Genomic DNA, 16,794 nt, shown 5'->3' with positions numbered 1-16,794 from the left:
GATAATGTAGTTGATGATTTTGATCCTTTTAAAAACTATTAGAAGTTAAAATGGGAAATTAAAATTTTATTTATTTATTTGCTTATTTTGAGACAAGGTCTTGTTGTGTAGTTTAGGCTGGCCTCAAATTTTCGGTGACCCTCCTGCCTCAACCTCCTAAGATTATAGGCGTGTGCCACTATAGTTGGCTAAAATTTTATTCTTTTTTTTGTATTTTACGGAGGGGTCTACAGGGTGTTTATGGTCTTGCTACTAGATTGGACTCATAGTGATCTGCCTGTTTACAACCTCCCAAGAGCTGGGATTATAGGTGCGCGCCAGTCTCTATTGCCATCTCAGCATACCCCAGGGGTGGGGCCAGCGTGGCAGGCCTGGGGATCGAACCCCTGGCCCCTGCACCTGCTTGCAGTCGTTTTAATCCGCTGAGCTATTTGGCTGGCCCTAAAATTTTATTCTTTTAAAAATAGTTCCTCCAATATTTTACAAAAAGATGTTTATTATATTATTTTAAGCTGAAGACGGGGAGAAAATTAAAAAGTAGATTTTAAAAGTGAAAGGTATCCACAAGTAAAGGTTTTAATTTCCATAGATTTTTCTCTTTTGTGTGGTATATTTTAATGGGTTTCCGAAAGGCTTTTCTAACCTTTTATTGGCTTTTAGCTAAACATGAAAGTGAAAGTGCTATTGCATATCAGGTCCACTTTTGAAGTTAGGTTTAACCATAAACCAGTATAGCTGACTTAATGTACAAGACCTAAAAGCAAAGTTGAAGTAAGAATATTCCATAGCGATGCCTAGGGATTCCCCTTGCACTGGATTCTCATCAGTGTCTGGTCCTGGAAAAGCTTTCTGTTGAACATGAAGTGAATAGATTGTCAGTTACTTAGTACCTTCTGCAAAAAGCCATTGAAAAATATTTGCTACTCAATTCCTTGATTTTTATTGTTTTGTGGTCAAGGGGACTGAACCTAGGGGCTTGCTCCTCAACAATTGGGCTACATCCCTTTCTCCCCCTTTGAAAAATATTTATTTTGTGACAGGGTCTTGTTACGTCGTCCAGGGCGACTTGGAACTTGCACTCTTGCGCTCTTCTTGTCTCAGCCTCCTGGAGAGCCGGGATCATACCATGGTTGACATCCCATTTGGTTCTTACTGAAATTTTTAATAGTGTTCTGTGGACTTAAAAATAACCTATGGATGTACCTTCTAAAGAATACAGTGAAAAATTCATTTGTTTGAGAGAAACCATCTGTTTTATACTTTTTGGACATTTCAAATGTGTATTATTAAAATTATTAAATGTTATTGATTTTATCAGTAAATCTGAATTATTTGTTTTTAGGGTCCTGATGAAGAAGCTGTTGTTGATCTTGGCAAAACCAGCTCAGCTGTGAACACCAAATTTGAAAAAGAAGAACTAGAAAGTAGGTTTGTTTAAAACAACTTACTGTGCTTAGCAGAATGAGTTATTAACTAAATTTTGTTAATGTCTTTTAAGTTCTGCCTACTGTTTGTTTTTTGAAAAACTTTTTGGTTGTTGTTTGGTACCAGGGATCAAACTTGGGGCCTTGTGCTTGCCAGGCAGGTTCTTGTTCCACTGAGCTATCTCCCCGGCCCCCCAAAAGTTTTTGTTGTGAGGTAGAATACACATTTAGAAGAATGTTTGACAGTTTTCTAGCATGGTTTCATCTTGTGGCAGTTATCCATGTAAGTACTAACTGTGTCTAAAACTAGAACATTGTTGAATTATTCTGTTGTAGAAGCATTCATGTAAGATGGATTTGAGAAAGACTTTCAGACTTACAGGTAGTTACCATTTCTTGGAAAATTGAAAGACTACAATTACAAAATAAGTTAATTCCTTTATTTATTTGGTTTTTACTTCTGGTAGGCTTGGTAATTTGTGGGAAAGCTAGAGTGCCAGACTAATACGCTATAGTTATCATTAGTGGTCATCTAAATGTTCATTTTGTAAGCCTATAACAATCAGCCTTTTAAAATGCTACAATAACTTCTGCATAGAAGGAGGAGCAAATGGTTTCTTTCCTAAGTGGGTAGAGATCCGAGCAAATGATTTGTTTTCTTTTCCTTTGCAATAATTTTTGATTTGCATAATAGGGCGCCAAGATAGTAGAGAGCAGGCCCATGTATACTTCACCCTGATTCTGTGGATGTCATAGGATATTTGTTCAAATGCAGATGACACTAGCTCATTGCTAAATTAATTAATAATTGCTGGTCTACAATGAATTAAACCACAGTTTTGATTTGGAGTTTATTGGTTTTTATACTAACGTTTTTTTCTGTTCCATGATTCAGCAGCTCCTATAATTCGGGATCCTACCATAGTACTAACTCAGGACCTTGCACATGCCAGGCAGGCGCTTATGCCACTGAGCTATATCCCTGGCCCCTACAGTAGTACTTTTAATTGTTCTGTCTCCCTAGTCTCTTAATCTTCAACACTTTCCATTCTTTCTTCTCTTTCATGACTCCGATGCTTGTGAAGGGGAGCGGTAGGCATTTCTTACAGTGACCCTTGGTTTGGGCTTGTGCTCCTATGACCACGAGTAGACTGAGCGTGGATCATGTACTGCAGGAGTATGCTCACCTCCTTGCACTTTCTCTGTCGACTGGTGATAGTAATGTACTTTAATGTTGGTTATTACGTTAAGGCTCAATTCTTGGCTAAAGTATTCAGAGCCAATGATTTATAGACATTTTGGGGCCTTTTAAGTAACTGCTTTCTTTGTTGTTAGTGGTGGCTGGTTTCATGTGAGATTGTTGATTTTAAAAGAGATGGAAAGAGATGTAAGAATTCTCATTTACATCTGAGATTTTTAAAAAACTAACAAAAGTGACTTTAGAAATCTAGGCTTATTAGGGCTATTGGGTCTATTGTATATTGTAACAGAGGGCACTACAGCCAAATCAAATGTAGGAACACAAGGTTCATTCTCCTTGTCTTTGGATTCTGTTGTATTCTTATTTATTTATTATAGCTAGACTTTCTGAACTACAGCCTCAGAATTTATTTGTATCTTGGAGCACTACAGTTTTATACCAAGACCTCCAGTGCTGACTGGAGTAACAGCTTTGTGATTCCCAGTGCATGGTGATGGGACTTGCTTTGTTAGGTATTTTTCTTGGTGTTCAACCAGAAATAGTTTCACTAAGGTAAAAGGATAAAATCAGCTATATTGTAGTGTTACTTTTTTTTATTAGAATATAATGTACAGTATAAAATTCACCATTTTAAAGCGTGCAGTTCATTGCTTACATTAACTGTGTCTTATAGCCTGCAGTCAGTCTGCCTGTGCCCCTGCCCTCCCCTCCACCATCCTACTTGGGCTTGGACCAGGACCTTTACGCTGACACAGATCCTCAGTTCTTTTTCATTTCTTTTGTTAACCCTGAAACACTGTCTTATTATGTGTTTAAGTTGCCCAGTCTGGGCTCAAATCTTGTCATCCTTCTGTCTCAGCCTACTAGAGTGCTGTGATTATAGGTATATGCAAATGCTCAGCTAATACCACCCTTAATCCCAGAAATAATCCTGTCATCTTTAAAATAAACCCTGTATAATCAATTTTTAAATTTGGAGTTTCTGGTAAAAAAATCTTTTTTTGGTCTAATTGAGATTTAATATCTGTGGACATTTATTGAGTATTAACTATGTGTTGGACAGTGCTAGGTTGTAGATGTGTAAACAAGTAATTTTAATAGTATGTTTCCATAAATTATCAATTTTTTAACTTTAAAAATTGCTTTTTTTAGGGGTGATACTAGGAATTGGACAAGGGGTGCTGTCCCGCTGAACTACTACATCTAGAACTTTTTATATTCTGCTTTGAGACTGGGTTTTGCTAAATGGCTCTGGCTGGCCTCAAATTTGTGATCCTCCCATGTCAGGCTCTGAACTAGCTGGGATTACAGGCATGTGTCACCACTGGGATACCTCAGTATCCCATTTTTCACCTTAGCAGGGAGTGTGAATCTCAGGCAACTCAAATATTTGCTAATTTTGCGCGTTCATAGATGACCTTTAAATCTTCCTAATATTGATTTTGTGGTTATAAGGGAGTTTTAGTAAATAAGCAGATTTGCAAGTATAGAATCAAAAAGATGTTGGAAATCAGCTGTACTATGACATCTCATCTAAGAATGAAGAGTTTCTTATTTTCTGAGCATCTCATAGGATTTGTTGGAAGAAGAGTGTGATCAACTTCATAATTCACTGCCTTTTTCAAATTTTGTGTATAAAGACAAAAAACAGCTCTATACCAGATATGTTTTGCATATTGTACACTAGTTGAATAGGTAGTCAGTCCATGTCCCTCTTTACTCAATACAGATAGGGCCTTCGTTTAAACTTTAAAGAAACCAAGTTCTTGTCTCTTAGTACTTGACAGAGCTGCCCACTCTCTGGTTCTCTGATTCAGTTTTATTTAATGGGCCCAAACAAACTGCCTTTTATAACAAACTCAGGATAATGTAGTATCTGTCAGTAGTATTGTTTGCTATTTCAAAGGCATGTAACAACTGTATTGATTTTTATTTATTCTTACAATTTCTACCCTTTAATTCGAGTATTTGGATCATTTACATTTAATGTAGCTCTTAGTAATTTGGAACTTGCCATGAGCATAATATTCTGTGTGGTGCTTTGTAAAATAAGGAAAGTCATGGGAGATTGCCATTGTTAATTATGTTTACTTGTATATAATTCTTTGTTGCCAGAGTAAATTCTGATGTACTTTCGTGGATGCCATATTGTTCCCTTTCAAAAGTTAGTAATACATTTCTGAATCTGTTACTAGGTCACCGAGCAGTATATATTGGCGTTCATGTACCATTTAGTAAAGAGAGTCGTCGGCGTCATAGGCATCGTGGACACAAACATCACCACCGGAGAAGAAAAGATAAAGAATCTGATAAAGAAGATGGAAGGGAATCTCCTTCTTATGGTAAGAGAAAATAGGTATTCTCTTTAACAGGTTAGCTTTTTCCTGGAAAAATATCGTTTTTTTTGTTTTTTTTTTCGGAACTAGGGATTGAACTCAGGCCCATGTGTTTGCCAGGCACGCACTTATTCTACTGAGCCATCTCCTTGGCCCCTGGAAAAATATCATATATTTTATTATATTGTTTATTTTATTTTATTTTATTTTTTATGTTTTATTTTTTTCTTTTTTTAAAATTAATTTTATTGAGAAACAAATAGCAATGAGACAGTTTCAGGACCGATTAGGACAGTTTCAGTAATACATTGCATATTGTTGTCTCCATAGTGGTTATTCATAGTACAAGATGCAGACATGATATCCTGTCCAAACACTCTTAGTACAAATCTTTCTTCTCATTGAACTAGGAGAAAGTAGCTGTATATCTTTTTTTTTTTTTCTCTACCGGGGATTGAACTCAGGACCTTGCACTTGCCAGGCAAGTGCTTATTCTACTGAGCTACCTCCCTGGCCCTGTATATCTATCTTAACTATTTTGTATATACAGATACGAAATGGTCCCTCGTTTTTATCCCCTTTTTTTGTTTAGTTTTGTCAGAGAGGGGTATTCCCTTGCCATTTAAATACTGTAGGTGTGTGAATTCAGCAAAATAATCCATATATTGTTTATTTTAATAACTTCATATCTGCAGAGTAATTTAGCACTTTATATATTGGGGGGTACTAATAATGGAAGTAAGATTATTTTTAAGTAAGGGAAGTATTTTGTTAATAGGTTAAGATCTCCTTAGTATAAGTGAAAAAAATTAAGGATTTTGTTTCTTTATTGCATTTCAGCCTCAGCATTATAAATTTTGTCATTTACCTTTAAATTTAGTAGGGCTTTATTTCCTGTTATTTGCCATATAGTTCAGTGCCTACGTATGTGTTGAATAGACATCCTGGACTATACTGATTTTGTGTGTGTGTGTGTGTGTGTGTGTGTGTGTGTACCTTTTTAAAATCACTCTTTTTTGGCTGCAAGATCTTATCCATTAGGCTAGTAAAGTTACGTAAATTGTACTGCTGTTGACAGCGTGCGCTATTCTTTAGGTAAGTTTTGTGAAGAGACATGGAAGGACAATCTTACTGTGGGTAATAGAACTACACCATGAGCAAAGTTACAGACATGAAGATAGGTAGGTAGGTGGATTGGATTTTTTTTAAGATATGGGCTGACCTTGATCGTTTTGCCTTGTTCTCCTGAGTGCTGGGCTTACGGTTGTGCACTATAATGCCTGGCTGGCTAACGAAGATAGCAACTAGGTTTTGAAACATACTTCTTTAATTTTCTCAATAATTGTTTTTTCTCTCTCTCTCTCTCTCTTTTTTAGTTCTGAGAATTGAACATAGAGCCTCGTACATACTAGGTAATAGAACCTTTTTTTGTGTTTGTGATACTGGGGATTGAACTCAGGACCTTGCTCTTGCCAGGCAGGTGCTTATTCTACTGAGCTATCTTCTCAGCCCCTTATCGAGCCTTATACATGCATGGGCTCTATCACTTAGCTACACTCTTAGCCATTTCTCAAGAGTTTCAGAAGAGATCTTATTATTTTCGTTTATGGATTAGAAAACTTTAGCTGTGAGAGACTAAAGGGGATCTGTTAACCTCTGCTAAGAGACATTGATGACCTAATACAGTATTAAGTGGTCATGCTGCTGACAAAGGTCATGTAGCTAGCAAAAGGATAATGAATACTGAATTTAGAAAGCAACACTACTGAGTTTTGATGCTATAAAGTGACTTAGAAGAATTTTTCTGTTACATACAATATTCCTATCCACTTTAAGATAGCTTAGGGTCATTTGTGATTACACATATTATACTTCCATGATTCATGTTGAATAAAAAGGCATGTGATATTTTTATGGATTAAACTTAAACTGTTTGTATGTTCACTGAAGTAACAATGTTTCAAGCAGAAATAATGGAAAATATAAATTATTGTGTTGGAAATATTTGACTTTTTATCTCTACCCATCTATGTGTAGTAGTGGAGAATGAATCCAGGGCAGTGTGCATGCTTAGGTGAGTGTTCTAATGCTGAGCTGCATCCCCGAAATGTTTATTGTGAGGTAGGATCTCACTGAGCTGCGCACACCGACCCCAGACTTATGATCCTTCTACCTCAGAGTCTCAAGTATTGAATAGTTAATCTAGTGATTATTCCTAGGAAAGGTGTTCCTGCAGTGGGTTCATTTAGACCCTATCAAGTCCTTTTCTTTCGTGTTTCAAAGAGTTTACACACAGCTTTTGCTGTTAGACTTGTTGAAAATACAGATTGAATTTTCTCTCCCAGTTGACTATGCAGTTTATTTTGTTGTTGTTATTTTCCCACTGCCCCCTCAGCTTTATTAAATTAAAATTCTTGAATAAAGACTGTGTATTTAAGGTATACATTATATATTTACACATTGTGAGATGACTACCACACCAAGTTGGTCAGTGCAGCTATCACTTCATAGTTTTTGTTTCTGATAAGGAAAAATCTACCATTTTAGCAAATTTCACCTGTGCAATATAAGCTATAGATATCATGTTGTGCATTATGTCCCCAGAATTTATTCATCTCATGACTGAAGTTTGAACTGACCTCTGATTTTAAATAGCTAGACAGCTGGATGAGATACATGCTGATAGTTCCAGGCATTGCGCAGTGCACAGCACAGACTCCTGGTTGAGTGGAGATGCAGGTGAGCTTAAGTCCTGCGGTTGCCCAAGCTCACTGGCTGGAAACAGTCTCAGGCTGCAGCACAGCAAAGGGGTCCTGGCAAGAGCCAGCAGGGCTTGCAGCAGTCATGGGTTAAGGAAGCTGTACATCAGGAAGCAGAGGATAATTTGAACTCACTGGAAATAAAATCACAAGAGGCAAATAATGAAGATAGTCTTAACAACTGAGGATGTGGTTCTTATAATGGACATACTCATTTAGCAAAGGGAAATAAACGCAATTAAAGCAGTGCTTAAAGGACTGTCCATGCCATTGAATTATATTAGAAAAGGCTGGAAATAAGTAATTTAAGCTTTTAAGTTAAAACACTAAGGAAAATGTAGAGAGAAACCCAAAAGAAAGAGAAATCAGATCACTAATGAATGAAATCAGAACCAGAAAAAGAATATAAAAATCAGTCAGATCAAAATCTGGTTCTCTGGACAGACAAAATAAAATCAATAAACTTCTAGCTAGTCTGGACAGAGGGAAAAAAAGAGGTGTACACTGTAAGTATCCAGAATTTTCTATATGGACCCTATAGAAAGACAAATTTGGGAACATTATAAATGTCTTCATGCCAACAAAATTGATAGTTTAGATTAAATGGACATATACTTTAAGAACATAAACTACTGGAAATGTTTTCAAAGTATGTACAAAAGAAATGGAATTTGTAGTTTAAAGCATTCTCAGAATGAATTTCCTACCAGATAATGAAGGATGAATTGAGACATGGAAGAAAGAAATTATATAGTCTTTGCTAGAAAATTTAAGAGAAAGGAATACTTTATTTTATTAATGCAGTATTACTTTAATATCAAGACTAGGCAGAGATGTTATATAAAATTATAACTATAGGCAAAATGTTTTTTGGAATATAGATTCAGAAATCCTAAAGAAAATAAAAACAAATCTTATCCCATCAGTATTTTAAAAAGATAATTTATTGTGGTAGATACAGGCTGGAAAATGGCCCCTAAGATGTTTTATGTCCTGATCCCTGAACCTGGGAGTACTGTACTTAATTAATGCAGAATGTTTGGTGCAGATGTAATTAAGGAAAATAGTTGGAAATGGAGGCTTACTATTCTAGGTCATGTAGAAAGGCCTGAAACAATCAGGCAGGCTCGGGTAAGTGGAAATCAGTGTGTTAACAGGAGTTAGATTGACCAAAACTGCACATGGTTGTGGTGAGGATCTATTGTGAAAAAATATAGGCAGCCTTTAGATCTAGAAAAAGTAAGGCTATTTATTGTCCCCAAAGAAGTGCCAGGAAGAACAACTAGCTGTACCAGCAGAATAGTTTTGTGTTTTGAGATAGGGTTACCCTATGCAGTTCAGGATGGCCTTGAACTCACTTTGTAGCCCAGGCTGTCCTTGAACTTGTGGAGATTCTCCTGCCTCATCCTCCCAAGCACTGGGATTACAGGTGTGCACTATCACACCCAGCACCAACAGTATATTTTTAGCTTTGTAAGACTTGTTTTGGACTATTGATGGCCAGGAGTGTAAGAATTACAAAATAAATTTGTGTTGTTTAAGCCTCCAGTTTTGTGGTAATATATTAAAGCAAAAATAGGACACTAATATGATGACTGAGTAGAAATATACAGTTGTTTAAAAGTTAAGCATGTATCAGTGTAAGTATACCTATAATTGCATAAAGGAGAAAAGTCAGACATTTATTATAGTAGGCGCCAAATAAACCTCCAAAATAATTTCAGCTCCATTTCCTAACAAAACTAAGCAAACTAGGAATAGAAGGAAACTTCTTCAACCCAATGAAAGGCAGCTATAAAGAAAAAAAGTACAGTAAGTATCACATTTAATATTGGAAGGTTGAGTGCTTTCTCCCTATGATTCGGGAACAAGTAAGGATGGCCTCTTTCACCACTTTCAGGTAGTGATGGACTAGAGGACCTCGCTAGTGGCATAGGCAGGAGAAAGGACGCATAGGCTTGCATTGGAAGGAGTAAAATTGTCTGTTCTCAAATAGAGAGGGTCACGCTGGTAGCAAATCCTAGCAGTTTATAAAACTACAGAACTGAGCTGTATTTTAAATGGTTTGTTTTATATAAAATCTTCATACATTTTTTGATGAGTGAAAAAACAAATTGCCAAGTTCAAAAAATAATGATCCCAAAATCTATCTGACAGGTTTCCAGTGTGTGTGTGACACAGGTCTTCCTGCGGAAGGAGCACCCCAGCTGTGCAGAACAAACAAAGCATACGTGAATGTGCTGCTTTTATACGTTTCTTGCTGGAGTTGATCTTTCAGTCATTTTGCTTTTGTGCTTTCTGTCTTGTCTTTTTCTTTTTCTCTGTAGTTTCTTCAGATTTGTCTTTTCCTTTAAGTATTCCTTCTCATCTGGTCTTTGTATTCTACCTGTTCTGATAACCTGTTACATCTGCAATTCATCTCATGTTCAGCAGAGTTTCATTTTGCTTTTAATTGCAAGTCTTAAGGTTTTTTCCTGTCCTCAATTATTTTTGCCACCTTTGGGGACCGGTAGTATCCATGTCTGTTTGTCTCAGGGGTGGTGAGTGGGTATCTGTTTCTTGCAGTGACTTTTCCTACCTCCTTCCTCCAGCTGACAGTCTTGTTTCTCCCTCATTGGAGAAAAAGTTGGCTTCTGTACAACTGAGCTTATTTGTGTTTGTTTGAGAGTAGTTACCAATTTAGTTCGACTTATTTTTAATGGTTTTTTTTTCCTCTGATTTGATAATCTTTTTGTGGTACTTTCTTTTTTCAGGGTGAGTCTGGATCGTTGGTCTTGGTTTTCTTCTAAAATTATATTTTAAGAGTTTTAAAAAAGTTTTAGATAGGTTCGTTTATAACAAAAGTGTTTGAATTTGTAAACTGAACCTGTATTTGAATGAGTTGAGGAAAACAGTGAGTGTACCTCCTTTTCATTTTGTGCAGACACACCATCCCAGCGGGTGCAGTTCATCCTCGGCACAGAGGACGACGACGAGGAGCATATCCCCCACGACCTCTTCACAGAGATGGACGAGCTGTGCTACAGGGATGGGGAGGAGTGTGAGTGGAAGGAAACGGCGAGGTGAGGTGGCCGAGGGGTAGGGCTTGCAGATGGCTTGAGCTTTGTGTGGTTTCTCTTGGTAATAAGAATATTAAATTAAAATTAGGAGATCCAGCTGGTGCTTTAGACGTTTAGCAGAGAATTTCTTTGTCAGTGTCTGGAAATTTCATGTTTACTTTTCCCCCTCTGCTCTCAAAATTTTTTCTTAAATAATCCTTTCTTTAAAGTGATACAAATGAATTATGTTGTTAGAGATTTTAGTGAGTCTTTTGTTGAACAAAATTTAAAAAAAAAATCAGTCTTTTTAAATTTTTTTCTTTCTTAAGACAGAGTTTCACTGTATATAGTCCAGGCCAGCCTTAAATTTGCTATGTAACTGAGACTGACCTTAAATTTGAGATCTTCCCTTCTTAACCTCCTTTTAGTTTATTTTTTAATGAATTGAGGAAATCTTTGGGATGCAAGCATGTGCCAGCTGGGCCTTGCCCAAATACAAAAATCTTATGTGAAGATCGGTAGTGTAAAAGGGGACTTGAAGGGGGTGGCATATTGAAGTCTCTACTTTTGTTTCCATCGGCTTATTATTGTGACAGCTAGAACAGAGCATGTGACTATCGCCACTGTAGACATTGACCTAACTTGTGAAAATGTGCTTGTAAAGAAAATTCTTTGCTGGTGGTAATTTTCTTGGTTTCTTTTTAAAATAACAAATTTATGTTTATTATATGAAAAACACATGGAATAATTTTATACAGTATTTTTACTTATTAATTGTTCAGATGGCTGAAATTCGAAGAGGATGTTGAAGATGGTGGTGACCGATGGAGTAAACCTTATGTGGCAACATTGTCTTTGCATAGTCTTTTTGAGCTGAGGAGCTGCATCCTAAATGGGACAGTAATGCTGGACATGAGAGCAAGCACTCTAGATGAAATAGCAGGTAACCTTCTATGAGGTGTACTGAGGCGGCATCCTATGGGGCATGCTGCCAATTTTGTCATAAAGATACATAGTTGTGAGTCTGTAATATCCGTGTTTATTTTTTAGAGGATTTGTACTGATGGATTATTAATTTTAATTTGAGCTTTGTTACATTAAACAATACTTAACAGGAAAAAATGTCAAAATATGAAGTATTGAATTTTTAGTATTTATTGAGAGTTTATAAAAAGCATAAAAATTTTAAATACTCAACTATTTTTTGGTGTACAGTCTTAAAAAGAAAAGAAATTCTTATGTAAACTACTATAAAAATAGCAATAGAACCCAAAAAATAAACGGTCTTTACTTCAGTTGGTACACCCAAGGCAGCCTTTACACATGACAGCATCATGTTCTGTACACACTTATTGCTTACACTGATAGCACACATGTTTTGCTTTGCTGGCCTTCTTGTAGGACGTACTTGCCATCTTGCTGGTCTTGTTGCTTAGGAGGTTCGCGTTATATTACACATACTGTATTTAACAGGAATATAAAATACCATTGGAATAAAGTTTTCTTGTTTGTATTACACGTTTAGAATAAATGTCAACATTTTCACATCAGCTGTGTACTTGCTTGTAAAACTTAAAAGGTAACATCAGAAATAAATTCCTATATGATCTACAATGAAAATACCTATAGAGCTCTCTGACAAAAATAATCTTTACTTCAGTTGTCATGCCCCAGGTGGTCTTCATGCAAGGCAGCAGCATGTTCCTTGCACACATCTTGCTCATGGTGACAGCATGTGTGCACTTTCCTGTGTGTCAAGCTGCTCTTGTCACCTTGCTGGTCTTCCTGTTTTGTCAGGAACTTTCTACTCTATTATATCCTGTGTACTTAGCAGGAAAGTACAATATCAATAAAATAAAATATCAAATATATACTGAGTTCTTAGACTAGACATCAACATTTTTGCATCAGCTGTTTAGTTGTTTACAAAATCTGATAGATAATATCAGAAGCAGGCATCCATGTGAATTATGGAGTAATACAAACAAAGCTCTACCATAAAAATAGCCTTCAACTGTTGTACCCATTGCAGTTTTCACATATGACAGCCACCTGTTCTGTACACAAGTACTGCTTACTGATAGCACATATATTTTGTTTTCTTGTCTTGTGTTGTAGGGCATAGTTGACATCTTTTTGGTTTTGCTGTTGTTGTAATGGGTCTTTGTGATGTGTAGCCTGCCCATTTATTTGTCAGCTCACTGATGTGCTGCTCAGTTTTTTGTGTAATTCCTTAGGCAGAATGATTTTGTTTTATATCTGCTGTAAATGATCTCTTATGAGTTCTGGTCCCAATCCTTTTAAGAAAATTTCTCCATTTTATATATATATGTCAAACTTTGCCAGACATGTTTCAGATCAAATAAAACACAACCACTGGCCAACACTTTGTGTTTTGAGTTGCTGCATAACTCATTAATAAATCTATGCTACTTTTGATTTTTTTGTGGGAAGTTACCATCTCAGGCTTGCATTTTTTTTTAAATTTTTTATTCATGTATGTGTGTGTGTGTGTGTGGCCAGCTCAGCCCACCAGGGGGCGGGGGCTTGCTGGCATGTGGTGCTGGGGGATTGAACCGCGGTCCCTGTGCTTTGCTAAGCTTGTTCTAAATAGGTGCTTTAGACCACTGAGCCATCTCACCAGCCCCTCAAGCTTGCATTTTGTCAAAGCTTCTCTAGCAATATTTCCATCATGGTGCAGTGTTAACATTAGCAGTACCCGTTTGCCATATATGAGATCATTGTTATATCTTTCTGAAATCCAAAGATTGTACTGTACAAGTTTCTGTTTTGAAATTGCAACTATCCATTTGGAATTTCTGTTCCTATGCTTGTCAACTTGTGCCTGGTTAGCAAATGTAACATGAATTGGAAACTCGTAAACCGATTTGTCAAATTTCACATTTCAGTTAGTTTGGGAGATGAGAGAAACAAGTCTGTTATTCACAACATCGTTCAGCTTATTACTATGTGAATAAGGTTCTGGTGAGTGGGTTCCAAGTTAAATTTCTAAATTGAAAGCATAGTAAGTCTTTGTCATATTTTGAAGTGGGTTTTTTTTTTTTTTGCATATACTGTCTGCAGCCACAATGACCAGGAAATGCTGCAAGATATTCATCAATAGTCATGTATTCAAATGGCATATAAATTGTTTGACAACTACCCACAAATGTCTCAACCAGGGAACAGATAGCAGTCATGTTATCAACTCTTCTTCTTTCTTGGCTGGTGATTTTATTATCAAACCTCAGATAATTCTGAAGGAAACCAATTCTTTTCAGTGTCATTGTTATTCTACAAACCTCAAGCCCATGCCCACTTTTGAAACTTTAAACCCATCCCCACTTTTACATAAGTCTTTCACATTCCTGCAGTTACTGAGAGAAAGCCCTGCTAAATACAACAGACCTCTGGATGCTTTCAGTTCAGATAGTGAGTGTCGTAGTAAATACATTTTTGAGTATGGCTATTGATGCATACAGAACATTGTCCTTGTATTTAAGCATTTGTGTATTTCACATCTTGAAGCATTTTGTTTGATACAGTGTCCAACACTGAATGGTAGTACTGGCCTTCCGTCCAATAGGTTTCAGCCCTGCAAAGATCCTTACCATATTTTTGGACCTAGTTCTAACACTGGACTTTGGATTTGGTTGTGTAATCATTTTGTACCATTTTGACTAGTAACTTATGTGTTTACATTGCTTTTTTCTTACATCTGAATCAAGAAGGTCTACATTCCCTGTGTCTCTATTGGTTGGTTCTTGCTCCATTTCATTCCATTGTCACAAGAACTTTAGCTCTAATGGCCAGTGGCAAAGTTATTATCATCTTTATTACTCATGCAAGAGTAATCTGATGATTCATTTTCTCCTTCATCCAAAACTTGTAAATCTGGTTTTTCTTCCATTATACTAATTGGACTGCTTCTATCAGAAAAATAAAAAAAAAAAAAACCTGTTTTGAAAAACATTCTAAATGCATAGAAATTTAGCATTGAGCATTTCATGGGTAGAACTTACGTGTTGCTGCTTTGGAGCTCCTGTGTACACCTTGCTGTTTGGCTGCCAAGATGAATTTTTGCCTTTCTCAAGCATAGCTTATTGAATCACACCCACATTCTATTAGGGTAAAATACATATTTATAGAACAGAAAAGTTGTGTGGGTATGTTTTACCCCTTGTGATGCTCAGGTAAAACAAAATGCAAAATCTGTTAGCCAGACTATTGTGTGGGTAGAAATCCCAGGTTGACACTTTTGCCTGTGTGCACATACTTTGCCCTTTGTGCTAGCACAAAGATTGCTTCCTGTATTCTCCAGGCACAGCCTAAGAGCCACACAGCTAGCTACTATTAAAGTCAAAATCACAGTAGAAAAGTAAGAGTAGGTTATATTGTAAAATCCAGTGTTAAGCCAAGGAAACAAATAATGAAAATAAAGTGACATTTTAGGTACTTAACAATGGTATATTCAACTTCTTTTACTGTCTAGGTGGAAAGAGGAATTGTCACAAATAAAGATAACATTTTTTGTCTTAGAAAAGTTTAGAGAAGGTGGATAAATTAGACAGTGATTGTTGTCATGAATAGAGTTTATTTTCTGAAAATTTGGGAAAAACGTTCTTTTTCTGTTTTTGTTTTTGTTTTTCCTTTTGGAACAAGTTGTCTAAGGAAGATCTACAAAGAGCTTACTCATCGACTGAGTACCTTCAATAAGAACAGATAGTGCAAGAAAAAGTGTTCTAAGGAAGAGGTAGAGCATGAGGCAAAGTCTAGAGACATAGAAGCAGGCATGGTTCAGTTTCACAAAAGCACACAGATTTCATGAACCATTTGTAGGAAACATGTTGGGAAAATAAAGATGTGTTATTAGTAGCCTTGAATTATTGAGATAAGAAATTAGATTGTAGTTGGTAGCTATTTTGACAGTATTTCTGGTTTTTAAGTTGGGGACTTGTGATCATGAGGTATTCTTCAGGAAGATTATTTTCCCAATTGAATATAGGTTGGCTTAGGGTGGCTATGCACTGGTGATCCTCGTGCTTTAAACTCGCAGGTACAGTAGCTGGGATTTTAGGCATAAACCACCGCACTCTGCTGTGGGTGCCTTTGGATTAGAAAGAGGTTAGAAACAAGTTCTCTAGTTGCTGTCTTCGAATTATTCAAGCAAGAAATTGATGATGGTGATAGGTATAATATGCAAGTGTAGAGAGATTTGAAGGATCATATACAAGTAGAAGGAGGGAAAAGGCAGCTACGATACAGTTATCTGGCCACTGACTGTAAATCGTCAAAACCCCAGATCAAATGAAACAGTAATGAGTTTGACAGTGTGATTGTTGCTGTAAATTGCTCCCTTAGAAAAAGAAAAACATCCATGTTTGATTGTCTGGAGAACTATAAGCTTAACTGGGATTTCTCAAAAGTTTAGTTTTACCTGAGTGTTGTATTTGACCATGTGCTGCAGATGTTTAAGTTGCTGAAGTCATTTCTGAAACGAATGACTAAAAAACTGCGTCAATATGAGGAATATGAATGTGGACATCCAGGTTTTAGTTGGGCATTACAGTTATCACACAGTACAGTGTGGTACATACTTTTGTAAGTGTGGTGGTAGTATGGAGTTCACATGTTAGTAAGCTGTCATCACTGTGTTATTACAGTTTTTTTTTTTTTAATTTTATTTATGTGTGTGTGTGGCCAGCTCGGCCCACCAAGGGGCAGGGCTGGCTGGCATGTGGTGCTGGGGGATTGAACCGAGGTCCCTGTGCTTTGCTAAGCTTGTTCTAAGTCGGTGCTTTAGACGACTGAGCCATCTCACCAGCCCAAAAATGGCAGAAGTGTTTGTTTTTTTTTCTCCAAATGCCTTCAAGGCATGACTGGCTGGCTTGTGTTGTGGGGATTGAACCACAGCAACCTGAGCCTGACTGCTTTGTTGAAGCAGCCACTTTAAAGAACGGAGCTAAGGGGCAGGCCCCCACTGTGTTATTACAATTTACCTGTGGGGTTCATTCTTTCAGGTTTTTTTTTTTTTTT

The 16,794-nt window shown here is 36.8% G+C and overlaps 1 protein-coding gene across 8 annotated transcripts in view; it reads left to right on the top strand.

The window, feature by feature from the left end:
- The window catches only part of Slc4a7 (solute carrier family 4 member 7), a 96,656-nt gene that overhangs the window by 24,976 nt on the left and 54,886 nt on the right, over positions 1–16,794 (top strand). For all 8 annotated transcript variants that reach the window (XM_023718532.1, XM_023718534.1, XM_023718531.1 and 5 more), the window contains exons 2-5: positions 1,343–1,424; positions 4,821–4,967; positions 10,644–10,782; positions 11,541–11,701. In XM_023718532.1, the coding sequence (XP_023574300.1) occupies positions 1,343–1,424; positions 4,821–4,967; positions 10,644–10,782; positions 11,541–11,701 (529 nt within the window). The remainder of the gene's footprint in view (positions 1–1,342; positions 1,425–4,820; positions 4,968–10,643; positions 10,783–11,540; positions 11,702–16,794) is intronic.

Source organism: Octodon degus, unplaced genomic scaffold (assembly GCF_000260255.1).
Source record: "Octodon degus isolate 3935 unplaced genomic scaffold, OctDeg1.0 scaffold00059, whole genome shotgun sequence".
NCBI lineage: Eukaryota > Metazoa > Chordata > Mammalia > Rodentia > Octodontidae > Octodon > Octodon degus.
Note: the sequence above shows the minus strand (reverse complement) of the source record. Positions and strands in the feature narration are given on the sequence as shown.